Genomic DNA, 27,915 nt, shown 5'->3' on the forward strand with positions numbered 1-27,915 from the left:
AAAAAAGATGTAGTTTTATTTTTACATAAACAATACATTAGCATTCTCATTTCACTGGAGAAATTAAGTCTCTTTTTTTTGCTTTCTTCCCAGCTTTTTTTTTTTTTTAAGGAAAAGGACCAATTGGAACAATTTACATTACAAACCTTATAAACCTAACTCATTTCTGTTCAAATCCAACAAATTTGACTTCATTTTCTCAAAATAAATACATGTTCTGCAAACATCTTGTATCATTTGTAAACTCGTATTTGTTATGAAAATAGCAATGATAAAAAATTTGACCATTTCTAGTGATTCCTTCCCTATAAGAATTGTGTCACTTGCCTGGAAAATGGTAGCTAGTACTGTACTGTTGAGTTCCCTCGGGTGACAGAACCATAATTTCCTCTGCTGCCAGAGACTTCCCTCTTGACTTTGGGCTATTCACTTTGCTTTTGTGTTCCTCAAATCCAGCTATAAAATGGGTATAAAATGTGTACTTTACAGAAGCACCACAAGCATGAAACCACTCGTTATTTGAAGCTTTTGCATACTGTGGAGGAAGAAGGTATAGAATACATAAAAACCCACTTGAATTAGGCTTTAGAAGGATGCTGGGAGGATGATGGACCTGACTGAATTACTTTGCTCAACTGAGCAAAGGAGTGTTGCTTCCTGAATCTCTAAAGCCTTAAGACACTCTTAAACTTGGAAATAGCACTACAAAATCTCTAATGGGTTACAGATAGGCAGGACTGCTGTTTTATATCTCAGCCAGAAGACAAGAATTATTCTGCTGCTCAAAAGGCTACAAACACGCAGTGGCTCAAACAGACCAAAAAGAAAAGCAGCCACTACCACAGAATAAAGACCAACGAAATAAACACCATCATTCTCAAAGCACTTTAATTTTATCTCCAGTGGAAAAGCCAGGCTCTGCTTTGCTTTGCCAATGGTATATGAAGAATTTGCTGCCTGGTGCAGTGTGTCTGTGATGTCACTTCAACACTGGACATTTGTAGATCTACTCCTGCAACTTAAAACATGTTTTCTGAGCATAGCCTTAGCTAAAAAACCCTTTCCCGGCTAGAGTTGATCTCATTCACTTGCTGGTCTTTGACATCCCTTATCTAGATTGAGAGTGGTCTGTTAGCCTTTCTCTGAAGATGGAAACACAGGGCAGAGCTGAGCTCGACACGGCAAGGTCGGTAGCATCCCATACAGACACAGGTTAACAGGGAACAGCCGAGAGCCCAGCGCTCTCCTCCTCTGCCAATCATCAGCAGTACCTGCCATCGGAGCTAGCTGTGCAGGAGGGAAAGGGAGAAAAACTGAGAAAAAACGAAGCCGATGATTAAGGAGTAAAGAATGGCAGATGAAACTAAAAATAGTCCCTTCGGCAGTTGTAAAGGAAATTCGTTTGACAGGAGGCTGCTTCTTTTGTCGAGAGCGGTTTGCTATGCAAGAGACGATACCAGCACCGGCTCTTCTTATCTGGCTTGTCAGTTTAACTGACAAAAAGGAGCAGGGTTAACATCTCTGGAGCCACCGCCAGCCTCAACATTTGTTTGTTTTTCATGCATGTCCGTGTTTTAAGAGGCAGCCCGGGGATTAATACCGTCCAGAAACTGTGGTGCAAGCTCAGTTAGGCAATTCCACAAGAATCTTCAGAGTACTTACTCGTCATTAAAGGCAACAATTGAGCCCCTGCCTGCTGCTGGGTTTGTTCCCTTGCCTCCTGCTTCAGCCATCACATGGTGACTTTCCTGCACAACAGAAAACTGAATGCCCACAGGTTTTCCCACGCACAGGCAGCAGAGGACAACTGCCCCTACTCTGCTTTTCCAGTTCTCAAGATAGATGACTCAAAACGTGCAGAGCCTCCTGGATACAAGAAAATGAAAAACTAAACCAAAGAAAGTTGTTTCGTTTTCCCCCCACTCCTTCCTGATGCTGAGCCTTCCACAGCACTTACACCTCTATGTGCAAAGGTAAGAAGTAGGAAGGAAGAGGCTTTAAAAGAAACCACCCTAACACCTCTTTTCTTACAGAAGAGAAGACACCATAAAACCAGGGGGAGAAGAAGTAAAAGTGAGGCTATCAGCAGCTTACTGGCCAATTGCCCACATGACTGAAGGTGAGTCTGTATGTTCCTCGTTAAGGTGCCTTCCAGCATGCCTGAAAGCTTTTGGAGAGAGCCTGGTGGTCAAGGCTGCCAATATCTGCTGGTGAGGAGGTAAGCAAATCACAGCCTGTCCAAGTTAAACAAGTTAAAGCCAGGACTTCAAAAAACTCAAGTGACCCATATACGGTGTGCGGGAGTGAGCACTTGGGTATGATGTATGTGCAAGTGAAAACAACTCTTATTTGTCTTCTTTTTATTGGGCTTCCCTGAAACATTCATTTTTAGACCCAGTATGCTGTGTTAAACGTGGGTTAATTAGAAACAGGAGTCTCTCCTCCATTCCTATTTTTGGAGGAAATGTTCATCGGCACAAAGGCAGCAATGCAAAAGTCCTGTCTCCTCAGTGAGTAACTCAAATCATCCTCTCTATCCCAAACATCAAGGTGTTTGGTAGAAAAATAAGCAGAATAAGACAGAGCGGTGGATAATCCCGGGTGAGAAGTATATAGCAGCTTTTTACTTCAGGTTTTAAATGTGCACCGTGTTGAAATATTGTGGGTTTCTTCTGTACACTAACTTAGAATCAACTCGATGCCTTTCCTGCTCAGTGAAGGAAGACCTTGGTGGCAGATTCTGCCCTAAACAAAACCCACCTGCCATGAACAGCTTGGGCCACAGGATGCCACTGTTGCATTTCTTTTTCAGAAGGTCGAAAGAAAGCGACAAATTGTTTGCGTGAACAGGACACCTAAATTTAATGCCTCTTTACCTTAGTACGTGCATATGATTGCCGACATTTAGCGCTGCAGACAGACGATCCAGATGTCAGTTGCTCAGAGCTGCACAGGAATATGTGTTTTCTTCAGGAACAAAATGTTTTAATACCTTTCAAGGCTCGATTATTGAATCCAGCACCTCTGTACCTTCATAAATTTTCTATGCACAAGAAATCTGTCCAATAACTGCCCCAAGTGTTGACTCAAACTCTGATAGTTTTGCCCACAAAATAAATACCCTGTTATTAGATTTTATCTGCATCCAGATGAGAAAAGAAAAACACTAGATGGGAGACTAGATTAAACCAGAGAAAAGGCAGGCTGCTCATAATTGCTACCTCTTGTGAAAGAGCAAGAGCCCCTACCATGTTAATAAAACTTCATAAATATTTTACTAATGTAAAATGAAATGCAGTGTATTCATGCCAAGAGACAGGGAAGTGGACTGAGCTCCCAGACAGCTGCTCTTGCTGCAATTTTGTGCAACTTGCAAACTGGCACACAGAATCAGAAGCCCAGGACTACTAAGACCTCTGGGACGGTCAAGACAAAAACACTGCACAAAGATCCACCAGTGTGAAGATTGCTGAGATCTACACAGGGTCTAAAAGTCCTCTGAAAGCAAATTTCAGTCCTGACATATTTTCACATTGAAGTGGTAAATTATTGCAGAAAACTAAGTATGGGGTTGCAGACAGTCTCCAAGATCTACACAGACAAGGGCTCCCCCAAGTTCAGCACAACACAGATGGAATTTGTGAGAATGGGTTGTTAAGAAACAAGGGAGAAATTTTAATGCTAACAGTTTCTCAGATTTCAAAAGCCATTTTAGTTTTGCTCAACATTTTAGAAGGGAAAAAATGGCTTTAGCCTACTACGACTCCATTTAGGAACAGGGAAAAAGAAAATTAATGATAAGGTTTCAGATACATCTTGGGTGGCCAGCAACAGAAGAACTTGAGGAAAGCCAGCATGAAAGTGACAGCTGTGATGATGCAGAGCATTACCGAGGCTGGTGTTACGGCTCTGTACTTCAAGCTGATGTAAATATGAAGGGGCCCACAGATAACAGCCTTTTAGGATTCAAGGCTTCAATAGAAACATCCTCACTACTTTCAGCCTGTTTTGGATGTGTTCCAGAAACTGGTCATTCCCCAGTCAGGGTCTAGATTCAGTGAGACAAAATCCCTCTCTTCACAAAGCCGTGTTGTAAGATCTCTAAATCAGAACTAGACGATTACTCAGAAGATGCTGGGAAGGACTCAGCTTTGTAAGAGAAACAACTACCAACCAAAGAATTCACACATTTCCAAAGACAAAAATTAAAAAAAGCCCAAGGACTGGTTCCATTGCTTTTAAAATTAAGTATTTGTAACAGCACACACCAAGGATACAATATTAATATTAAGTCAGTCATGACTGTTTACATTTCTTTTGCTGAAGAAATTGCTGGTGTTGTGATTTATTTTTTGTCATTAGCACAGAAAAAAATTGACCACGCATAACCAATTACTTAGTTCCCAAACTGAATTTACCTCCCATTTCAAAGACCAGGGATTTCAAAATCTCCTTAAGAAAAAAAAAAAGCTTTCAATCCAAATTCTTTTCTTGTTGTTTATAACAATAAACAACAGATTTCATATAAAAGCAGCAACACAAGGGTAGAAAATAGTGTTCCAAAGCTAATTTTAGTCCTGCTGATCTCAGGAGCTTAGTGTTCCTGTCAGACTGAACAGACTCCAGTGGTTGCCTGCCTGCCTGCCTGGCTGGAGAAATCTGTCCCTAGAGATCTATTTATAGCACCTTGTACCCTGTACCTAGATTAGGTTTTAGGTTTTTTGTTTTGTTTTGTTTCATTGTGTTTTGTTTTGTTAGGTGGGAGCGTGTATCCAGGACTACATTGATCCAAGACACAGATGTGACCTACTCGAGTAAATTACCAGGAAAAAAAAAAATCAAAACAGTTCACACTTCATTTTCTGCAGATCAGTCCCTCTGGACTTCATCAGCTAGCCAAAATTCAGTCCCAAAGGTTATTTCTATTACAAAGAGAAATTGATGACAGAATCAGGTGTATCTTTGATACAAACCCATCTGCTTACATACAACAAACACAGCATCCTCTCACCTGAAATAATGTAAGAACAAATGATCTGATCTTTTTCCTTGATGGTTGTCATTTAAATTTAGCCATTACATTATCTAATCTCTTCTTGATTTTCTCCTTAGAAACACACTCCTACTCCTACGTTTGGATGTTTCTCCCTAGTCAGCATGATTTTCTGTGGCTTGTTTCACTGGTTCTTATGTCATATATAGGCAACTCCAGCAGTCACTAGCTATCTTGTATTTTCTTTATGAGTTTCCAGGGAAAAACCCTTATGTCATAGAGTTTTTTTAATGTGGATCTCACCTTGTAATTCTGCGTTGGTTGTGACCCTGTTATTTCAACTACCTGTTTCCATAATGACTTTAAACTCTTTAAAATACTTACTTTGCCCACCAGCTTCACTGAATTTTACCCTAATAGCATCCCTTCAGTTCCACCCAGCCTTCCAAACCAAAATGGCCACACCTGAACCCTTTCAGCCCAGAAAGAGAAATGCTGTAACAAAACTTCTAGTTATACTGCAAACAGTGGCTGTCAAGGATACTCTTATATTTCAGCCCTTCCAAAAAAGTCTGTTTCCAGCAGTGATTCCTTGTGAATTTTCAACTTTTTGTATGAAACAAACATCTTCTGCCTACCAGAAGGGAGATGTAATTCTTCATGCCCTCCATCAAGAGCAGGTATCTTCTGCCAGGTGCAAATGATGAATCGATTTCCAAATATTTGTTATCTAGACAGGAGAACGGAGTTCATGCAGGCACCCTAGTCTTTGGGGTAAAATCTGCCAAACTAGCTTAAACAACCTTTAAATAAAAACAGTAGGAATTAGGAACAAACAAAGCAATGAAACAGTAAAACACTCCTGCTGTTAGCCTGCCTTTGCTAGCCAGCTGACAGCCCCAAACTGAGAAAGCACAGCAACTGATGGGCAGTGATGTCTCAAACTGCAACTTCTCATCAGGGCTTCAGTTACAGTCACCACTCACTGCTGCCAAGAGAGGTAGCCCTCTTCCCCCATCCCTCCCCCAGTTCCTTCCCTGTGGGACATGTGCTTCTGCCAAGTCCTTGCTCCAGTGCACATTTGATTGCAGCACAAAGCCAATTCAACTCACTAAAACAGCAGAAAGTAAATTGGTTTTGGCTGGAAAGCAAGCAGAACTGGATTATTATGTGATCAGGCAAGCACTAGGGTTGGTGCAAGACAGTGAGAAGAAGATGAAGTGTACAGCTGAAGGCAGGAAAAGCAGAAGAGGTCTAGGCAAGGTGAGAATGGTAAACAGCAAAAGAAGCTGTTAACACAGCTCAGCCAGAGTAGGGAATCACACTCCTACCACACTTCAAAACATGTGCTTTGAGCATTCAGTTCCTGTAGCTATCTTCTCATTTCAAGGACAGCAGCTCCTCTGTTACCTGCATGTTACTTACAGGGGATTTTGGATTTACCTCTGCCATGGGACTGCACTAACAGCTACATATCTTAAGCCCAAACTCATGAAGCACTAGTATCCCAAGCATGCTGCTGTGAAATCCCTGGGAAGAAAAGGGATTTTCTGCTCCCAGCTCTTGTGCAGGACAGCACCACAGCATAGGGAAGCTTTCCAAAGCTCAAGATTAGCTGGGCACAGTGTCATGTTAACACCACCATCCTGTTTCCCAGGCACACACTGCTTTTGTGTACAGGACTGCACAACCAACAAGCCATTTGCTGCAATTCTGGTTCAAGAGCCTGTCCAGATTTTCTCCATAAAGAGATTATAAACACCAACAGAAGGCATCCTGAGGAGACCAGCACATTGTTCATCTCTAAGAGGAACACTGCAGGCTGGCAGCGAGGCAACAAAGCCCCTGCAGATACACCACAGGGAGAGCTTTCACCAGAGCACCAAGAAAGGAGACTGCATGCATTCAAATGGCTATTTATCCAAAACATGCCTCTGCACCAGAGAGTTTATCTGCTTACCTCCCTGTGCAACCTGTCTAGTGTGCACAGGCTGTTCCCACACCCTCCTGGGCACAAGTTTTGCTCATTAACTTTTACCTCCTCCCCTTCCCCCTCCCGTTGTTCTGCAGGGCTTTCTGCCCCTGAACGCTGCCAGTCAATGGAGGCAGCTTTAGAAAAACCGTAAGGCAACCTGTGGGGACCTTGAATTTCAACTTTATTAACCTTCAGGTTTTATATCCTCTCGTGGTTACCAAATTCTTCCTCAGCACTGTAAGGCACGGGCACCTCATCTTTATATTAAATTAAACAAAGCCCAGGTTGTCTACTCTCCCAGACACCAGCCCGTTCCCACGGTTCTCGTTCCTCTCCATTGAGCAGCGAAGGGCAAGGAAGCTGGTGAAGGGTCTGGAGTGCACATCCTCCCGTGAGCAGCGGCTGGGGGTGTTTAGCCTGGAGAAAAGGAGGCTCAGGGGTGATCTTATCGCTCTCTATCGCTGCCTGGATGTTGTAGCCTCTTCTCCCAGGCAACCAGCGACAGGACAAAAGGACACAGCCTCAGGCTGTGCCAGGTGAGGTTCAGGTTGGACATGAGGAGGAATTTATTCACTGAAGGAGTGATTAGGCATGTGAATGAGCTGCCCGGGGAGGTGGTGGACTCACCATGCCTGGCGGTATTTAAGGAAAGCCTGCACACGGCATTCAGTTGACATGGCGGTGTTGGATCACAGACTGGACTTGACGCTCTCAGAGACCTGCAGGTCGTTTACAGCCTGACTGACTCGGTGGTTTTGTGACTCTGCTCACCTTTCCGCCGTGCCGAGGCAGGAGCGGGCAGGGCCGCCCCGGGCAGGGCGGGCGGGCGGGAGGCCGGGCCGGGCCGGGCCGGGCCGGGAGGCGGTGCCGGCGGCCGGGCCGGGCGGTGCTGCGGGCCGGGACGGAGCTCGGCGCTCCCTCAGGTGAGGGCTGGGGGTGGCGGGCCCGGGGCCCGGGGGAGTTGGCGGCGGGGTGGAGGTGCCCGGCAGGAGGTGCCCGGTGTGCCCCGGCTGGGCCATCCCGGGGCCTGGGCCATCCCGGGACCACTGCCGGGGCGCCGCGGGGGTCTCGGGTCGCTGCGGTGGCGCTGCGGTAGCGACAAGCAGAAACCTTTCCCTGCGGAATGGCTCCTGCCCTCGGGGGGAGGCGCTGTCTCCATCCCTCTTAGACGTAAACAAATAAAAATTAATATATTCCTTTATAGTGTATTTTTATCTGTTTATATTTATTTACTTTATAACACCCAAAGGAGATGGAGGATGGTTATCAGGCCTTGATGAGTCCAAATTAAACCGACTGCTGACACTCCTGCAGGGATGTTGAAGGGCTCTAATGAAGGCAAATGAATCTAAAAATTGCTAAAGATTGAAGTCTGTTTCCCTATTTTACAAGTTTGGGCTTAATCGTATCGTACTTGAAAAGATAAAGACGCTTTCAGCAAATAACAAACTGCTAGAATTTAATACAGAATTATCAGGGTATAGCTTCTTGCCAGTTTACTTTCAGCCCAGCACGGCTTTGCCCGTACGTAATGTGTATGCAAATCGCAGGCGACGTTTGGTACTGAGACTGTTTACACCCACGGGTGCCCTCCTCTGTGTTCCTTCCAGGACAAAGGTCACAGCCTGCTCTTCCAGACTTCCCTGTGCCAGTGGCACCTGTGTGCACACTCATGCTGTGCACTGGCACTTACTGGGCTTAATACTTTACCCGAGACTTAGCATTGCAGAAGATAAGATTCATTTCTTGGTGGACACGATCCCTTGCCCTGGCAGCAAACACAGAATCAGAGCAGACCTAGTAAATAAGCTAAGTACAATAAATGTCAAGTATAGAAACATTGCATTTACGTGATGGAAAGGAAAAGGTAAAGAAAAACTTCCTGCTTTAATGAAGTTACCTTGTAATTTAATGGGTTTTATTTCCTTCACTTCTTAAAGAATTCTGTACTAATTTTGAATCAGCATGAAATGGAAGTGAGTGCTGGTCAATGAATAACTTTTAAGTGGAGCAATAAAATGAACTGGTTTTGTTTCTCTGGCTCAGGAAGTTACTTTAGAAGGAGAGAGTACATCTGAGAAACAAGATGTCTCATGCTGGGAGTCGATACCAAGATAAGCAGTACAGGCACCATGAGAACCATAGATCTGATAGATACAAGGAAGACAGAAGAGCAAGAAAACCATACCCATACAATGCAAGGTACGTCTTTATCTCCTCAGAGAAATAGATCACAGTAGGTCTATAATGTCTGCCTTCTTTCCGCTCTTAAATAGGCTTAATTTACAATAGTAAAGAAAGCTTTTACTCAGCCTTGAAAGCGTGAGCATACTGCATTTGGAACAGGGAGCTATTTTACACTTAGAAATTTAACCTTTTTTCTTTGTTTTCAGCTTCAGACAGCACAGAAAGATAGGCTGTGTAACACAGGAAGAGATGTGAATTTCCTTGGATGATCTGAATCAGGCTGGGTGGCAAGTAGGTGAAGTGTGGCCACGAGTCTTAGTACAGTTCCTGAAGACACCGGTGAGCAGGTGATGGCAAGCTGTGGCTTGCCAAATATGCACTGCTTAAATAAGAATGTTACATGACTGAGACCAGCACAGGGACTTTGTGAGCTCACAGGTTGCTCTAGTTCAGCTATGAACATGTTCCTATTAATCTGAAATAAAATTACTTTCAGTAGTTGCTGTCAATAGATGAGTGCTTGTTGAAGTGACTAAGGCTGTTGGCAGCACTTGAGAGTGGGTCAGCCCCTATCACCACAATGAGCCGATCAACTAATGGGTTTCCAGTGCCAAATAAACTCTTAGGGTATTACAGTTCTCCTTCCAGCCTGGCCAGGCTGCAGCACACTAGACGTGAGCTTAGGCTGTTTTCCTTTTAGGTTATGCCAGTGCATGGCTGCACTGTAGGAGAGAGGTCTGTAGATCTAGATACCACTGGCAGATTGGCCATGGCACTGAAGTGTTAATCTCTCCCATTTAGTCTCCAGAGATGTGATTGTAGGGGAATTCAAGAATAAAGGCAAACAGGGAGAAGAAATAAATATAATGAAGATTATTGAAAAGCTGAAATGCTGAAGCATTCCCTGATAGTATGCAATTTAGCAAGGAAAACAGGATGAGAATAAAAGGAGCAGAGAAGAGCACTGTGTGGATTACAAGGAATACTTATGGCTAAGTATAAAACATTTGGATAGCAGTAAAACTATTGCATTGTGAAAATTATGAATTTTTCTTCTCTCTTCAATTATGAAAAATCGAAGAGAAATGGGAACAAAGACTAGCCTAAGAATCATTCTCAGAGGCTGAATTCCTGTCCTTAGCAAAAGCAGAGATTGGCAGGAAATGTAGTTAAATTATCTTGAACATATTAGACGTGAGAGCAGCTAATGCCAGTAACACATTAATAGCACAGTGGAGAGAAAAAGAAAAAAACAAAAGAGTTGGGAGTTTGATGTGGGCTTTCTTTTTCTTTCATGTATAGCATAATATAAGCAATGTGTGAAAGGCTAGCTATAAATTAAACCACCACTTTTTAATAAAGCACTTCTCTGGATTTCTTGGTTTTGCTGTTAGTTTTATGTGCATGGACTCGCAGATTGAAAATTGATGGACGGACCGTAAAGGTTCACAACATCCCTGTATCCACCAGGGATTAGAGGAAGGGAAGCTGCAGTTGCAAATCTGTAACAGCCATGAAGATAATTCTTAGAGTTAAGTCAAGCATCTGGGGGCCATCAGACCCCACTAAAACTAATTGAAAAACTTTTCTGTCAGTTGTTTTGAAGGAGTTTGGCTTAAGCTAACAGCATTTCCTCTACTTGGTTTCTCATGGAGTTCTCATGTGTTTTAGTGAAAACTTTGGCTGATTGATCAGAAGACCACCAGATCCTGTAGTGAAATACATGGGAAGAATTTCATGGAAGCTGCACTTTGGGTGCCTAGTACTTTCATCCCCGATGAACTAGACTTTCAAGCCAGAGTATTTCTCTTTCCAAATGCATTTCTGTCTGAAACTCCTACAGCAACCTTCCTCCCACTGCTGAGGAGAATTACCTAGAATGGTAAAATCCTCAAGGAAAAGAGCAGCAAAGGTGGCCAGAACAGGCCATAGTGAGAAAAAAAGGCATCCAAAAAAAGGATTTTTTTCTCCTAAATGTACTCTGTGGCTGAACATTCGGGGGGGGGGCTTGGTTTGATTTTTTGTCTTGTTTTGTGTTCTGGCAAGTAACAGGAAACAATAGAGAGAAGCAGCTGCATCAGAAGTACCAAAGGGATTGCTTTCAAGTTACTGGAAGTCTTATAAATCACACAGCTTATTTAATTTATGTGACACAGCTGCACAGGATGCTTTGGTAGTTGCACAAGACACAGGACAGAGGTCAGAAAAATCAGAAATGTTTCAGCCAAATAGAGCTGTTGGCAGCTAAACACGGAGAAGTTAGCATTGGTCTTGTTATTGAATGTCTTAATTAAAATGTAAAAACTACAAAGAGCATGATTTAATGTGGATGAACGAGATAATATTGAGTCTGGAATTGGATGAAGATAAACCTTGGTGAAGTGCAATGATACTAGGAAACAAAACTACAGTTGAAAATGCTGATCTGTGGATAAGAAATTCAAGATAAAAAAGGAATACCAAGAAGACTTTTAAAAACAATAATGGTGACTGAGACTTACAATACCCTTTAGTAATAAACTCATCCCGTTGTACCTTGAAAAAGGCAAGCTCCATTTCTTCTTCAAATGAGGGAGAAAATTTCGATTAGACCAAACACAAAAAAAAATGCAGCTAATGTTTTTTTTAATTTGAGTGTTAGCTCAGTTTAAAAGGAAAATTGTACTTTTCCTATAAAATAACCTAAATCTCACTAACTTTAAAAATCATCAGGCTTCAGATATGTAGCTGTATGTCATTGCAGAAAACTGGACCATTGTATCGATGAACAGACTAATTGGAGACAGGAGAAAATGAATTTTTTTGGGAGGAGGGTTGATTTTAGATTCTTCTTTAAATATCTTCAAGGACCTCAAAAATTTGAATAGGCTGTTTTTTTCCCCTGTTTTAAAATCTTTGTTTATCTTAATTGCTTTTATTCTTTTAAAAGACATCTATGTGAGAGACGCTAGTTGGAAGTACAAACTTGACAAAACACCCATGAAATAGTTGTGCTACTTTGCACATTTATTATGCCAAAATTTTTCTCATTTCCATTATCTGGCCTGCTAAGGACTAGCTAAATTGTTTAGTTTTCATGAAAAAAATGTTATTTCCTCTTCCTACCTTTTACCAGTAAGCTAAACAGTTCAGCCAGCCTACCCAGTGAGTACACTATTTTCCAAAATAAGGACCATTGAATGCAAATATCCTTGTGAACATGGATTTATGCAAGTTTTTGGGATATTTGCTTTCAAAACAGGCAAGCAGAAAAGGTCATATGCCTGTGAAGCAAGCTAGTTGCTTCCACCAAGAGGAGCATCTGGCAATTTCTCTAATGTTTTCAAATGTTCAGGAGAGACTATAACCTAATTAATAATCATTAATTGTTTACTCCATTGTAGAGCAGCAGGAGATATCCGAGGTGGCCAGCACTCAAGGACTTCTACTGCTTGCTCAGACCCTTACTCTGAAACCTCAGGAGCAGCACAGGAGTATTTTGGCCCATCACCAGAGTTTTATCCTCCCAAGGAAAGCTTCTCAATGAAGTGTTCAAAGGTATGCACAACAAGAGGTATGTGAGACTCTTATTGCCTGCCATCCACCCCTCTCCTTCCAAGGACTTCTCTTGGATTTGGTTTCTGTATTTAGGAGCACAACAAAGTAAAGCTAGAGGAATATTAAAACAAAAGAAAACAAATGGGAAAAAAAAACCTCACTACCAAAAAAAAAAAAAAAAGGCCCACAAGGACTGGGAGAGTTAAAGAATGGCATATCAGAGTTATGCCATTTTAGACATCTAAAGGCAATATTTATACAGATATTTAGATACTTGAAATTACATCTCTAGAATATGCCTCCAGAGCACCAGAGTGGGTCATGTGTGTAATCAGCCAGTCTGTGCAAGAGTTAACTTTTGAGATTTAGGAATAAAATAGACATTGGCATCTGTGACCAATTTAGAGATGGCTATTGAAGGTTTGATGCTCATTTATTTCCGAATTGTTCTTCTCACACTTTTTATCAATTCTGGATTTACTCCAGTTATCGCTCATACATCTCTATAGAGCATCATTGTGGCAGACAATTTTTTTTTTCATGACATGAATCCAATAAAAGAGTTTTGAAGGAATAACTTGGGGTTTTTTAGGTAGAAAGCAGTTGCAACAAGGACAGAAACAAGCCTTAATGTGGGAGGAAATCAGCCTTAGTAAACTCATTCCAGTAATCTGAAAAAAATAAGTCGTTAAAATATTCATTACCCCTTAAAAGTTTTCCCTCTTCCAGGGCAACAGTCATTCTCACCTTGTCTATAGGAAAGCTCCACTGCAGTCTGAGCTGAACTTGCATCTAGGTGCAAAGTCTTTGGCTAATGTCTATAAATAGACTTTCAGTGTCCTCCAGTAGAGAGAAAAGTGAAGAGATTAGCTGTTGGAAGTAAATTAAAGTACATAATGTTAGATTATTTCTCCACTCCATGTAGGAGTAGCACAATCAGTTTGCTCTTAATATTTCCGTTGTGAATATGTGAACAATTTTAAGAGTGAGATGAACTATTTTGTCTTACAAATATGTTCTGTGAATTAGTATGCAATTTGTTTTTAATCTTCAGATGTAACTGCAACCATTAGTAAATGTTTAATGACATGGAACCATACTGACACTTTATCCATGATAAAATTGTATCATCAGTTTCTGCTTCAACTGAACTGAATTATTTTAACTTGTCTGGAAGGCTGCAGAAAACTCCATGCACTATTTTATCAGAGCTTTAGAAAAATGAAGTGGCAAGTTAGTTTTAGTTTTCAGTTTCACTGGTTGTTTAGACTTACGGATAGCTTAATGTGAATTTCTGGGTTTTTTTTTCCCCCTGCATTTGCTTTTCATTATTTCGGTGCATTAAACATCATTAAGATTTTTAAAATGTCCTAGTTTTAGATGCATCAGTTGACAATGATGATTTTACTCCCACCCCTCCCCCAGGTATTGCTCAGTGTTTTCTAAAAATTTAATGTCTGAGCTTGCAGTAGAGGAGGGGAAAGAGATCATGCAGAAAAGTAACCCTTTTATTAGCAACTTCATTTCAAAAAATGAAAATATGTTGAAGGTTGATAAGATTATGAGAATGTTACTCCCCTGTTTAATTTTTGAAAGTACCAAGACAAGCAGACTTTACTATAATTGTTTTCCAGAATTCTGTAGTCCCTTCAGTCATAGTGTAGATACTGTAAATGAACTACATGAATTGTTTACTGAGAAGTCAGTACATGGGAGCTTCAACACTTTAGAGCATGAAAAGTTCCTGTAAATACTTCTTTACCATCTCTTTCTTTTGCCAATGATTTATCAGCACTCTGGTGAAATTCCCCTTCCTAATCACCATAATTTTAAAATAAACTAGACTCAAACAAGGCTGGGAAAGCAAGTGATGAAACACAATCTTTTCCAAAGCAACAACTGAAATGTGAACTTTAGTTTCTGATAGTCCACTAAATAGTTAAGCTTTGGGCTTTTTCTTTTGCCTAGCACACCTAGGTTATGTTCTTTAGGCACATCAAGCAGTTCAGCAAACTTGAGAGGAATTCTATACAACCAGAGCTCTGAAAAATATTTGCTTCACCTAAATAGTGCCCCTTCATCCATGTTTTTTACCAGCTATATCCCAAAAAACTAAAGCTGAATTTCAGAAATAAGCAGCTGGTTTTTTTAGGAATCCTTTAAACATCTTAGGACCTTATGACACTTTAGGACCTTGTTCTCCTATCTTTGTTATTACCCCCTTCCCTCCCTATCCCCTGCTCCCTTGTTTTTCCCCCCACATTAGGACAATAAACCCATCCCAAATATAATGGAAAAAGCTACTGATACTGACCCCATCTGCTGATAGGAACATACGATACCATCTAAGAAACTTCAAAACTTCTGCTCCTTTTTAATCCTTTCATCATGAAAACAAAAGGGGGGGAAAATTGTTAAAATATTATATGAGGGATACTTATTCAAAGCCGTTCAGGTGGGATCACATGGATAGCAGCACTGGATTACAGGAGACACCTCATCACTCTTCCTCCCAAACAATGGACTGAAGTACAAACTTAGGAGGACCATCAAAGTTTGGACCAGTAGAGAGTAAGCTGTCTTCTGGAATACACTCCAGACTTTGGATTGGTGGAATTTCCTGAATTGGAAGACTGCACTCACATCTGTTGTGTTTAATATCTCTTTACAGACCTATGAAATTTGTTTAATTCTCTGCTGAATCGCTTTTTTAAATGTTTGACCTTCACATTACCTTAAGATAAGGAGTTCCAGAGTTTCACTTGAAGTACTACTGTTTTGTTCCTTAAAATGTTTTAAAGAAGGTGTTTCTGATTCTGATGGTATTCTAAATATGTTGTGATAATCTCATATGTTCAGCTTCTCCATGAGATCTATGGTTTTAGAATTAAGTCTTCACTTTTCCCTGTGCCCCTGTTGCTTCTTCACAAATTGAACAATAGCCAGTTTTGGTCAGTTTTCCAGTCTTCTACCTTTTCCAGATCAACCACACCTTTTTGAGATAGGCTGACCAGAAATGCAGTAAAAATTCCATATGAATTTCTAGAATAATCAGACATCTGCCTAAAGGCTCTGGTTCTGTAATCCTATTCTAATGCTTCCTAGATTTTTTGTGGTGTTTTGCTATCAGTGAACACTGACCTGATGTCTTCAAAGAAAGCTACCTGAAATGAAAATGCTTTGCTTAGAGCCCTTCTGTGTGCTCTGTTGACAGGAGCATCAGTGTCTGTGGGTATTTCTGTACAACCATGAAGAGGAGGTTGCTTATTAAACACTGGTTTCAGTAATTTCTGATTCGAGAGCTTGAGCTCTTAGTAGTCTACCAATTTTGCTGTTGGCAGGCATGAAGAAATTTTTATGATTATTAAAGCAGACTTTGCCATCTCAGTTTTCAATCTTTTCAATTCATTAGTCTGTGCATCTACCATAGTATTTTGGTATGTAGTTTTGAGCTGAACCTGTTTGGAACCTCCACTCACAGCTCTTTGGGCCATATTGCTGAGCAGATCCAGGGTGCACAAACTATTTTCTTTGGATAAAACTAAATGAGAGGGTGAGCTGTAACTACTAGCAGGCACTCTAGTACCTCTAGATCGGACCAAACTAGAGCCATAATGAAGTACTTCTCCCTCCCCAGAAAATGCCTGTTCTGTAGCCCCTGTGTTTTCAACTCCACCTGTTTGACTCTGCAAATCCCCTCCCACTGCACTGCCAATATGGGCATACTGATGAGAGACAACACAAATCAGAGATTACTTCCTTAACTCTAGCTGCCTGAAACCTGCCTGTTTTCTTTTTATTATCCTTTAACCACTGCTAACCAGTGAGAGGATTGTTTATCTCACAGGAGCTTGTGTCGTTTAAGAGCACCACCTTTCTTCATATATCTGCTGATTCTTTTAAGTGACTTCCCTATAATAAACTCTCGGCTATTTCCTGCTGTGCTGTCTTTATGAGTAGTTATTTTCTATAGGAAAGCTACACTTGTGGGCCTGCAGATTACAGATGCAAAGGCAGGAGAAACAGAAGTCTGTCACCTATTTCCACAGCAGTGAAGGAGATTTAGGGAACAGCTTATAGACTGGTGTCAAACTACCTAGATGCACTATATGATTTATGGGAATTTGAAATAAACTGTTTATGATAAAGACAAACCTTTCATTAACTAAGGAACTGCTGCTTGCAATAGCCATTTCTTACTGCTTACACACAATATATTACACATGCCATTTAAAGCAGCACATGCTGAAAACAACAAGAGTTTTTTGACCTGGGGATTCTTAGAGCTGAAATTCTGTCAGAAAGTATTCAATTTACTTTTCACAGTGCAGATAAAATTTCTTGTAGTTCTCTCTTCTGTGTAGAAAACCCATATTAGTAATCATTTTGCCTTTCAAATAACCCCCCTAGATATATTTGAAAATATAACCAGATTCAGTGCTTTTGTTTAGCAGACAGAGTGAAAAAAGTGTTCAAGGCTGGCTGCCATCCTTCACCTCAGTGAGAGGAAAATCTGAGTTGAACACAAGGGTGAATTGGTGATCATAAATTGGTCTCAGATATTTGGTCACTTGATCTTAAAAACTTATAATTTTATTTTTATTATGTATATTGGTGTGAAAGAGGTGGAGCAATGGATTTCTTGGATAATGCCTCCTGTAGTTTTGCTTAAACAGTGAAGGTAAACCAAGTTTCTCCCATCTTTGATCAGTACGTGGCTCAGAAAATTACCTGTGCTCCTGCCTTCTGTAGAATTGTACTTGCTGGTCATGATTCCTGATCAAATAACTTTTTTTTTTTTTTTTTTACCCATTTGGCATTTAAGGGAGACAACACTGAAAAGGTTACAAAACAGTTTGGGGGGGAGCAAGTATAATTGAATCCTTGTTCTTTGCTACTATGAATACAGCGTTGCGCCTTGAATAGTGTCAGATTTCTTAAGCATATTGTAGGCACTTCCAAACAATCATGCCTTTAGCCTGCATTCTAACATCCACAATTGTTAAAACCTTCAGACAAATTTCCTCTGAAAAAGACAGCATTACAGTTTGTAGCAACATGAAAAGTCTCCAATTTCAAGTATAGCCAGGAGGAAATATCAAACTGAATTTATTTGGAGGAGGAAATAGAATTAGGGAGTAACAATGACTTTCTCCAGGATATATTCATGCACTAACAAGTCAGCATTAATTCAAACGTAAACATCTATAAGCTTTTGTTTTTACAAAACAGTCAGTTTTTTTTCCCCTGTAGCTATGCATGCTGGGAAATACTCATAGACTAGAAAAGAATACTGAGATGAAAGTTAGCCAAGACACAGGGCTTACACTAATAGAAACTCTCTTTGAGTTATGCCATTGTTCTCAGCCATAATACTGCTGTTGTTTCTTTGCTGTGTTATGTTGTGATACTGTTCCACTTGGAGTCAGACATGGGAGCAGGAGGGGGAAAACATTTTGCACAGCACTCATATCCCTTTCAGTGCTGCAGAGGTATTGGGGGAGAATAGTGGTCTGTAAGATGCATTGGACTGAAGTAAAAAAAATCTCCTGCAGCTTCAGGTATGCACATTAAAAAACACAGAAGATTCGTTAAATGTGCATAGTGCAGGTAACTCTGTGTGCGAAACCAAGCATTTGACAAGTACATTCAGCAGCACGTTGCACTTTTTTAGCAATTCAGGACACCTACATTCCTGTGGGGGCACTCAACAGGATTAGAAACTGTTGTGTTTTGTAGTCACCATCTTCACATTTTGCCCCCACAGTATGCCGTGCTTAGTTCCTTTAAATTGTGCCCAAAGCTGCTGTATACTGTTTCTCTGACAGTTAATTTCCAGGTATTTCTGCCTAGGAAGGCAGCGCCAGGGTCCCCTCTAGTCTCATTGTAATTAGACGTCTTCCCCTTCTATCTGTTACAAAGTATATTTTAAATACAGTGTGACTAACAGACTAAAATTGCCATCAAGTTTTTTAATCTTGTAATTGTGAAGGCAGATGATATTAATAGTGCGAATTGGATGGAGCTGTGCAGATTAAAATAATCCCAGGTATTCAAAATACTTAATTAAAGTAGCAGAGTAACAAGATACTGCAGCAGAGCTGCAGGTAACCTTCCTTCCTGTTCTGATGTTGAAGTATTTCATTTGGAGCCCAGTCCTCTTTGCTGTGAAATACAAACAGCCTTGAGCAGTTGGCTGTGTAAAAACACTCTGGGGAGCTACACTACTTGCAGATGCCAAATCCTACCTTTAGTAAACTGTTGCCTTGCCAACACACAGGACTTCACTCTGCCCATGTTTTCATATGAAATTATTTTTATCCACCTTTTGGCATTGTGCTAACATGTACACGACTGTTTTTAGAGAAGGGAGAGCTGCAACTGAGAGGACTCACTAAAGTTGGCAGGGGAAGATACTGGCAAAGTTGCTATTAGCTGTTGGGTGTGTGTTAGACTCCAGTCCACGTTTCCCATACTGGCAAATCTTAGTTGGGCTTCCTTGCTGCCATTACAGAAGAAGAGTTACACCATCTTTCCTGTAAGAACCAGGTTTATCTTCCCCACATCTGACCCAAATTATGGGAACAAAAGGAAAATCTTCTCTTTCAAAAGTGGCTCTCAAAGCCAATTGATACAGCAGACAGACTATTGAATGCAGCTCTGTTTCTTGAGCAAGTGATCCTAGCTCTATTAAAGGAGAAAAAATCCACCCAGACAGGAATGTTGCTCACCAAGTGTGACAACCCACAATTAGTAAAGTGAATGAGAAGCTCAGGTTCACAGGTGCCTCCAACCTGACCCACCTTCAGCCAGACTATGATTACTTAAAAGAGCAATAACACCCCAGTCTTTGTACTTTCTAAAGGTGGCTCAGTTTCAGTTCAAACAGAGGGAGTGGCCATGGAAGGCTGGCATACGAAACAAGAGCATTTCATTGTTTTCTGAGCTTTTTTTAAAAAAATCTGCAGGCTGGTTTCAATACCAAGACACTTGTTTACTACTTGAAAAAACTATTGGTACATTAAGAAAAAAAGGATAAAAAAGGCCATTTCCTGAAATGTAGAATGTGAGGTAACCATACAGAGACCTACTAGTGCTACAAATAGAATACAGCCTTTTACAGTTCTTATATTTAAGCAGTACTGTCAAATACTGCAGTCTAATGCAAGATCTTTTGCTTCCCACCCTCTCCAAAATTAGGAAAGATGACTCATGCTCAATTAGCAGGAGAGAAATCAAGAACATTCTAGAAGAGATGCTTTAAAGAACTACTGGGTGCAACATAGATGTTGTTCCCAGGCAAGGGCTGGGTTGTATTGAAACTGCGTCTTACAGTGGTGGGAAAATATGGGGATAGAGGATGATGCAGTAATTCTAAAATTTAAGTCCACCCTTTCCTGTGAAAATTGGACAGCACTGTTTAGAGGATGGGAGGGTACTAAGCAGAAAGAATAGAGCAGGTGGGATAGTTGTTATTTAGGGGAAGAGGATACACAGAAAAAACAGGATAATACATTTGGATCTGAACAGTCTGTGAATGCAAGATTTCTCTGAGTCATTAAAACCAAGGCTGGTCATCCTTTGAGATTTCCTAACAGAGCGATTATCTTGACTAAAGAGAGACAACTTATTAAAAGGTAATAATAAAGTTTTTTTCTAGAGCACATAAATCATTTAATTTTCCCAGTTTTAAACTATTTTTCCACTGATTTCCAGTAAGACGGATATCTCAAATGAGCATAAGTGTGTTGGGCACATCCGTGCAATTTAAATGCAGTTGGCTCTGAGTATGTGCATCCCTTGGGTCCTCTGAAAAGCCAAGATTTTGTTGGTGTTACATTGCCTAATTCTTGTGTTTTAGGGTTGGGTTGGTTTTTTTTTTTTCTGCCTTTGATTTTAGCATGACTAAGTGAAAGCTAAATCCCACCACTGGCTGAAGAACACAGAGACCTGCAAAAATAATAGTGGTGTGGGGGCTTGGGGGACATTTCTTTGTTTATGACAAAGCTGTGTATTGCCCTTCTGCTTTAGTGAAGCTAGTTGAATTCTTGTTACTGGTTTCAGTAAGGTCTTGCTTTCTACGTAAAGGGAATAATACTGTTAGAAAGGTATTGAAATATCTTTGCATCCAAATTTTGTATTTTTGATCTCCTGCAACTGTTGTCTTCATTTCTTTTCCCTTGTTCAGTTCTCCTCATCTGTTTTGATTTCTCCCCATTTCTGTCACATTTTGTCCCCCTCCAAAAGCAGAGCCAAAGTAAAGCCCTGCTTTACTTTGACATTTTCTCCTCCTCTCCTTATTTTTTTCCTTCTGCCACCGACTCAGTTTAGCAGGGAGGTGACCAAAGCTACATTGAGCTGTGCCTTCAGTCATTTGGGGAATGCCAAAGCTGCACTGGCAAGAGATGTTCTCCATTTGAGATCCTTTTCAGGACTGGCTCCTACTTTTGTAAGTCACTATATATGGTCAAAATACTTGTCTGCTCCTTTTTGGGGGGTAAAAAAAAAAATAAATAAAAAGATTACCTCTGAAAAGCAGAAAGCTATCCAAACTGGGAGGCGGGGGGGAGGGAAAGAACCAAATGACAATTTGCAGTGAAAAAGGCTTGTAGAATGATTTTTCATGTGTGTTGTAGCCTCTAACTCCTCTCTTCCCTTCTCCTGGAGCGACCCCTAATGGGATGTGTCATGGGCACCACAGACCTGTGTGTCACCAGCCCTTCCACTGGGGTCCAGGTGTCCAAGAGTGGCAGCCACATACCCCCAGGGCTGCCCCTGGGTCCTGCTGGTCTCAGTGGTATGTGGTCTGCAAAGGAAGCAGAGGGAGAAGGCAAGCAAAGTGGAGAATGGTAGACATAGAATATGCTGGAAGTACACAATCATGTTCACTGAAGGGAAGGGAATGATACAAAAAGAAACAGGAGGAGGAGTTCATATACATTCAACAGAGGAAGAAGGTGACTCCTTTCCCAGATACAGTGGAGGGAGACAATCTGAAGGCCTTTTCCATTAGTAAGGCCCTCATGGGATCAGGGGATTTCAACAGAGCCAGAACTTTCTGTCCTGCATATTCATTTATGGTAGCTGCATAGACAAAGGAACAAACAAGAACTGACCATTTTACTTGATGTACACATGTATACACACACCATGACCCCCATACCTGAACATCAGAGCTGTCCTGCCACAGTGCCTGGATGAAAATTCCTCTTTACGGCTTCTGACCTGAGACTTGAGTGCACAGCTGAGTTACTGGGTACCACACATTCAGTCACAGTGTGGTTTAATGAGGCAGAGCACGCAGATTTAAAAGCTCACCTCACCTGAGAAGGGGAGTTTCTGGTCCTTCTCTGGTCCTGGCTGTTACTGCCCTGGCTAAACTCAAGCCAGCATGATTGCTCATCAGATATTCTGTGAGTCGCCTCAAGTTGCTAAAGTTACAATATAAAACCAGCAGCACCAAAAAAAAGAGTTAAATAGTTTCCTGCTATTTTAATTTATTTGAACAACTCTTAGAAGGGCCTAGTGTGGAGGTAAGGGAGAAAAGTAGTGATGGCCCAGCCAAGGGTGGGAGCTGTTAAAGTCAGCTGCCTGTGGGCCTGTACCCTTAACCAGCCTATCTGTCAGCTTTGCTGCATAGTCAAGCCCACCATTTGACAGAAGATAAAACCATTGTTCAGTGAGTTGATACCATGGAAATAGCCCAGCAAGGAGAAGAAAGGGAAAGAAAAAGTGAACAGTAGATAAATAGTATAAATTGGAAGGCTATATTGTTGGAAGCATACTCACACCAAAAGACAACTCAATTCAAGCAAAATTAACGAGTATGATATATTGAAGTTACTATCCACTGCAGATTTAGATTTTATGGAACAAATTAAACAATTCTCTTTAGTCAATTCAGAGCTTTCTGGCAACACCTAGATTGTAGCCATTCTCACCTTCAGCGCTGAAAAGCAGTTCAGGAAAGAAGCATGGGAAAAGAAATTAGCAATCCAGGAGCCCTGACAGGAGTCCTGTAACTTGTTCAGTAAGGAAAGGGTTAGTTCTTATAGCCAGCTGTTGACTGCGCTGATTTTAATACAAATATGCTGATTTTATTACAAATGAGTAGCATTTTAGGTAAATCCAAAGATGCTGAACCTGAGAAAGGAAAAAAATAAACCAATAGAATGTTGAGCTGTTCCGACCTCCGGTCATTTTACACTTAAATGTTGCAATGCATTCATTGTTGCATGGGATTAGGGAATTACTGTAGAGATAAGCAACTTCCTCATAGGAAGACCTTTTGGTTTCTGCAGGTATAACTCCAATATGAGATGGCTAACTGGCCTGTGAAAGCAGAAATGGCAGCGCAGACTCGGAAGTGTGGCTTGTAACTCAGTCCTTTCCACCAGCAGCACAGTGCTTGACACAGGTCACTGCTAGGATGTGTGTGACCATACCTTGGCAGAGCTAAGATTCAAAACTTCACTGTCCTTTCATTCCTTACTTCTCAAATCTGTCTCTATCCTGTTTGTACTAGTAGGAGTTGGTATCAGCTTCTAACTATCACAGATTAAGGCTGCACGAAGCTTTTGGGGTTCCTGGGTTGGAACATGTTGTAAGGTTTAATATTTTCATCAAAGCCCTGATGATACAAGGTGTTAGGCATTTCCACTAATTGTCTGCTACATTCATAAACCCACCTGGCTGTCATCATAGACCTGTAATTCATTCTACATACTGCTTATAATTTTAGAATTGCCTTTAATGCGGAAGGCTTTGTTCTTGGACTTTCTTTAAATAAAAAACAATCCAAATGATACAAGTGGCTGATGGAGTAGCTGCTGCTGAGCCTCTCTCCATTGTTTAGTCACTCTAATCAATTCTACAGGAGGCATGTGTTAGAACTGTGCAGGTACATGCAAAACCTGTCCAACCTGAATGCCCTGTCTAAGGAAATTTTTAAGGCATGCCTTTAAAGCATCTACTGCAGTTAAAATACAGTAGACGTTCAATGATCATATTTGTCAGCTCAGCAAAGTTAAGGGGTGGCATAGAGAATGTATGTGAGCGTGTAGAAGGTTTTGGAGCAGCATAATTGAGGATTGGGGTCAGTTACAAATGTGGGGAGGTTAGCTGCAGGCAGTGACTACTTTGAGAACAGAAAACTGCCTCTTTCAAATCTCAGCAAGGTGATGTAAAGGAAAAGTTGTTGCTCAGCAGGTCAGAGGGCCTCAGTACACATAGACGAAAAGGAAATTCTGAAGTCAGCAGCTGACTGATCATGAATTCCCAACTACCAAGTAGCCAAACATACTTAAAATTTATGTTTCCCTTAATCAAATGGTTTTTCCTCCATGTAGACTTGTAAGAACTGTTTCCTGCTGGAGCATCTATGAAATCAATAGTCAGCCTTTAAAAAGGGAAGTGCCCTTCTGCATCCAACACTGTCATACTGTCTAAGGGCCCTGAGGATCTAAGTCGATTCTCTGTATTTGGAATGTACATAACGTACAGCTCAACTGAGCAAAATAAACCAAGAACACCTGATTGAGTTCCAGTTAATGTTCTGCACAGCTACTACTCTTTCAAAATACTATGAACAGTCCTAGTAAAGTGATGACTCTGTACCTATTAAAAATGATGAGTCTTTTGGCTGCATTGTTTGAATTTGGTACAAGGAGTTCCATATCCAAACTCCGGGGCCAAAAGTTAAATTTCTCTTTACATTTAGCTCCACAAGTACGTCCTTTGAAATATTTGAAGCCTCCTGAAGAGATTTGTTAACCAGCACAATTATTTCCCTGCTTCACCAAAATGGTTTTGCAGAAGGGTCAAAGAAAAGGCATGCTGTCATGCAGAAATCAGCATCACTTCTGAAGAACACATACACAGAACTGCTCACATGGTCCCTGAACAAGGGGAACAATTTTGTCTGCTCTAACACTGCCTTCCTGTGCAGAGCAAGTGGCAGCAGGAAAGGACTCATTACCTTAGCCCTCTGTGGAGGGAGTAAGAAGGGGCAGAATGGGAATATCTGATAATCCTTCATTGTGGCTGTCACTGGCTTTCTTTGGTTAGAAAGATCTGGCAACACAAGAGAGAAATTTGTTTAATTCCCTGGTGTTTCTCCTTCAGCCCTTCCTTTTCAAGCCCATACAGCCTTGACAACTGAGCTGTTGCTCAAGAGGGAAATGCCATGTGGATCAGCACTAGCAGCGTAAAATGCAAATCTGTGTGCAAGCTACAGATCCTGCCCCACTTTAAAGACAAATATAGGACCACTGTGTCAAGCATCTTACATTCTTGGCTGTCAGACAGCAATGAAATAATAAGATTTACAATTCTGTAATTAACTTCAGAACTTTGGAGCAACATGCCTGACACGCTAAGGGTTTTCATTTCCCCAATGGGCAACTCTAGCTGTGCTACACTTCAACATCCGTCATATTTAGTAATCTAAGTCTGACCCCTAGTGAGCTGTTATAGAACAATCAGATTTATCAAACATGAGGCAGCTTCCTGAGAGGCAGCTACCACAAAAATAAGTAATTTCTCCCCTTTTCGGTTCTGGGTTTTGTTTGTATTTTTTCCTTTAAAAATACTTTGTTACCATTACTAGTAGCCTAACATAAGAAAATGTGAAGAGCCAACTTAGAAGTTGTAAGGCTTTCTTCTGAAGGTCAGGGTGTGAAAGAGCACACATGACCTAGTATCAATTTAATTTATTTCTGCATATAAGGTAAGTTTTGCATCCTTCCCCTCCTTTTTGTTTTTTTTTCTTTTGTGCAATCAGAAACTACTTCAGAGTTATGAGAGATTTTTGTCTCTGAAGGAGATAAAGTTCAAGTTGCATCTAGTTAGATAGTACATTTAAATTAACAAATACCTTCACAGAAAAAAAAAAAGGTGTAAGTTAAAGCAGTAAGCGTGTTTTGAAGGACCTAAATAACTTGCACAATTTTTCAAGCTGTAAGAAGCTTCTAGGTTTTTGTCAGCTTCAACCTCAGCATTTTGTTCATACTGGATATTTCTTGCTCAGTTTATGTTTATGCCAAGTAGTTACAGGCCAAAATATAATCAGTGTGCGCTTGCCTTGGCAGTAACACAAGCACTGTAAAATTTTTATGGATTTTTTTTCACTGCATGAAGATCCATCTATCAAGCACACTGACAAATTAAAAAAAGTAATTTGCCCAACCTCCAAAATGTACCCATGAGAGTTCAGGCATCTCTTTTTTTTTTTTTTTTAATAAATGCTTTTCTGTAGCTGTAGTCAAGAGGAATATCTCAGTATTAGCACTCTGTCTATGGTTTTGGTGTACTTCTGTCACCCACAGTTTGCACAAGATGTGATTTTGACGCCTATTCCCATCTTTCTGCTCCTTCCAGGCATTTTGAAGTTCGTGGAAATCACGGTTAACCTCCTGGTGCTGATTTGCGTGGGCGCTTCCCAAGCCTCCATTGCAGGCTTCACATCCCTCGGAGGCTTCGGATCATCCTTTAACCTGAACTGGGCCTACAGCCCCTTTGAGGGCACGGAGCTGCAGGAGGTGAGGGAGCTGGACATGAAGTTCACCCAGATGAGAGCCCCTTGCGTGTATGGCGGAGTGACCTTCAGCTTAACAGCGGCCACGCTCACCCTCGTCTTCCTCGTCGTGGGGGCAAAGCCCATCCAGCAGCTCCGGCCAGGGCTGCTGGTGGGGGAATGTGCCTTCAGCCTGCTGGCTGGCCTGGCATACCTGGTGGCCGTGGGGCTCTACCTGCACTTTGTCAGGCAGGTGAACGCCACCGAGGTGTGCAGGAGGCGTGAGCGGCTCTACGCGGGCCGCGGCTACACGTCCATGAACTGCGCCGTCCAGGGCGGCGACGCGGCCGTCGGCCTCTTCGGAGTCGTCGCTTCCTGCCTGTACTTCGCCAGCTTCGTGGTCTGCATCCTTGCTATCCGCACCGTCCGGGCCTTCCAGAGCCGCACGGCCAAGGCTCAGCACAGCCCCAAGGGCAGTGTTAGAGACAGAAGCGTCAGAAGCCACCACGCTGTGCACAGGACCTCTGAAAGCTCCCGCAGTGTCCAGGCTCTTGCCACATTGGTGTGAAATCAGCTCTGGGACTGTACCACAGAACTGAGGCTTCAGCAAAGGATGGGCACTGGCACACAGGCAACCAGCCCACTGTGTATTTTCCTACAAGGTGCTGAAGTGTGTATTGAATCACCGACTGTAACCATACTGCTACAACATGACGTAATAAAATCGACATCGAGTGACTGTTTTAACAGGATTTTTGCAGTGGTCTCTCAAGCTGGACTCCTGCATTTTAAATGTGTTTGATTGTAATGTTTTCATCCTGCGCAGAGCAAATCCAAACAGCAGTGGGCTTTTAACGGGTTACGATTGCCTTGCTGCCAAACTTGTGCAAACAACTACTTCCTTTCCTCTCCCGAGACACAGGGAATTGAACACGCAGCTAGGATGGGCAGCTTTCAACAGATCCTGTGCCTGTTGTGCGTCCTGTTCTTTTATCCTGCAGTGCTTACAAAGCAAAAGACACCCGAGTGCTTCTCTGAATCCAAAGTTACACTTGTGACCTTTTTTGCCTGGGCTAGTGAAGCGTTTTATCTTTTGAGTCACGGGGGTTGACACATGCCGATCATGTGCTCCCTGAGGAATGCCGCTGTGGGGAACTAGCTGCCGTGTCAAAGGCAGCATTCAGGGTCCTTATCCAGTTTCCTACTACATTTTCCCGTCTTACTGAGCTCAGATCAGAACCTGAGAGGCATCACACTGGTCAAGTATCAGCTTAGTAAAGATACTATTTGTTTCTGTAAGCACCCGAACGAGGTTTGGCTTGCTGACTCCACAGCCAGTGGTGGGCAGAGCCTGAATCGGGAACTGCCTGCCCTGGGACTGCTGTAACAATGACAGAAAGTACATGTATCCTTCCAATATCTAAACAGGCAAAGCATGAGTGAACAGCAGTAATTGTATGCCCCAGGGATAAGAAAATAAATTTAAGAGAACATCTTTCAAGAGTCCTTTGTTTGAGGCAGATGAAATAGATCACTGGTCTTCAAAGATGAGGGAGTGAGAAAAAGAAAAGGCTGTTCTTCAAGTGCATAAGATTTGTCAGCTTGAGAGGAGGGAGAGCTCTGGCCATTTTCATTCTTTCCAGTTTTGTCTGGCTCACAGTCACTGCCGACATGAGGCTTTTTTAAAATCAGAGCTTATTTACTGCATAC

General features: G+C 41.6%; 1 protein-coding gene across 3 annotated transcripts; it reads left to right on the forward strand.

The window, feature by feature from the left end:
- Nucleotides 1–27,700, forward strand: LOC106850822 (MARVEL domain-containing protein 3-like). 3 transcript variants are annotated; one of them, XM_088170372.1, is made up of 5 exons: nt 1–2,119; nt 4,759–7,693; nt 9,015–9,170; nt 12,539–12,708; nt 26,070–27,700. In XM_088170372.1, the coding sequence occupies exons 3-5, from the start codon at nt 9,055–9,057 to the stop codon at nt 26,771–26,773; spliced, it is 990 nt and encodes a 329-aa protein (XP_088026498.1). In that variant the 5' UTR covers nt 1–2,119; nt 4,759–7,693; nt 9,015–9,054; the 3' UTR covers nt 26,774–27,700. The 3 variants fall into 3 exon arrangements, with proteins under 3 accessions (XP_088026498.1, XP_088026487.1, XP_088026481.1); XM_088170361.1 differs by lacking the exon at nt 4,759–7,693; XM_088170355.1 differs by lacking the exons at nt 1–2,119; nt 4,759–7,693 and adding an exon at nt 7,815–7,891.
- Nucleotides 27,701–27,915: the final 215 nt, after the last annotated feature.

Source organism: Sturnus vulgaris, chromosome 1 (assembly GCF_052056855.1).
Source record: "Sturnus vulgaris isolate bStuVul1 chromosome 1, bStuVul1.hap1, whole genome shotgun sequence".
Lineage (NCBI taxonomy): Eukaryota > Metazoa > Chordata > Aves > Passeriformes > Sturnidae > Sturnus > Sturnus vulgaris.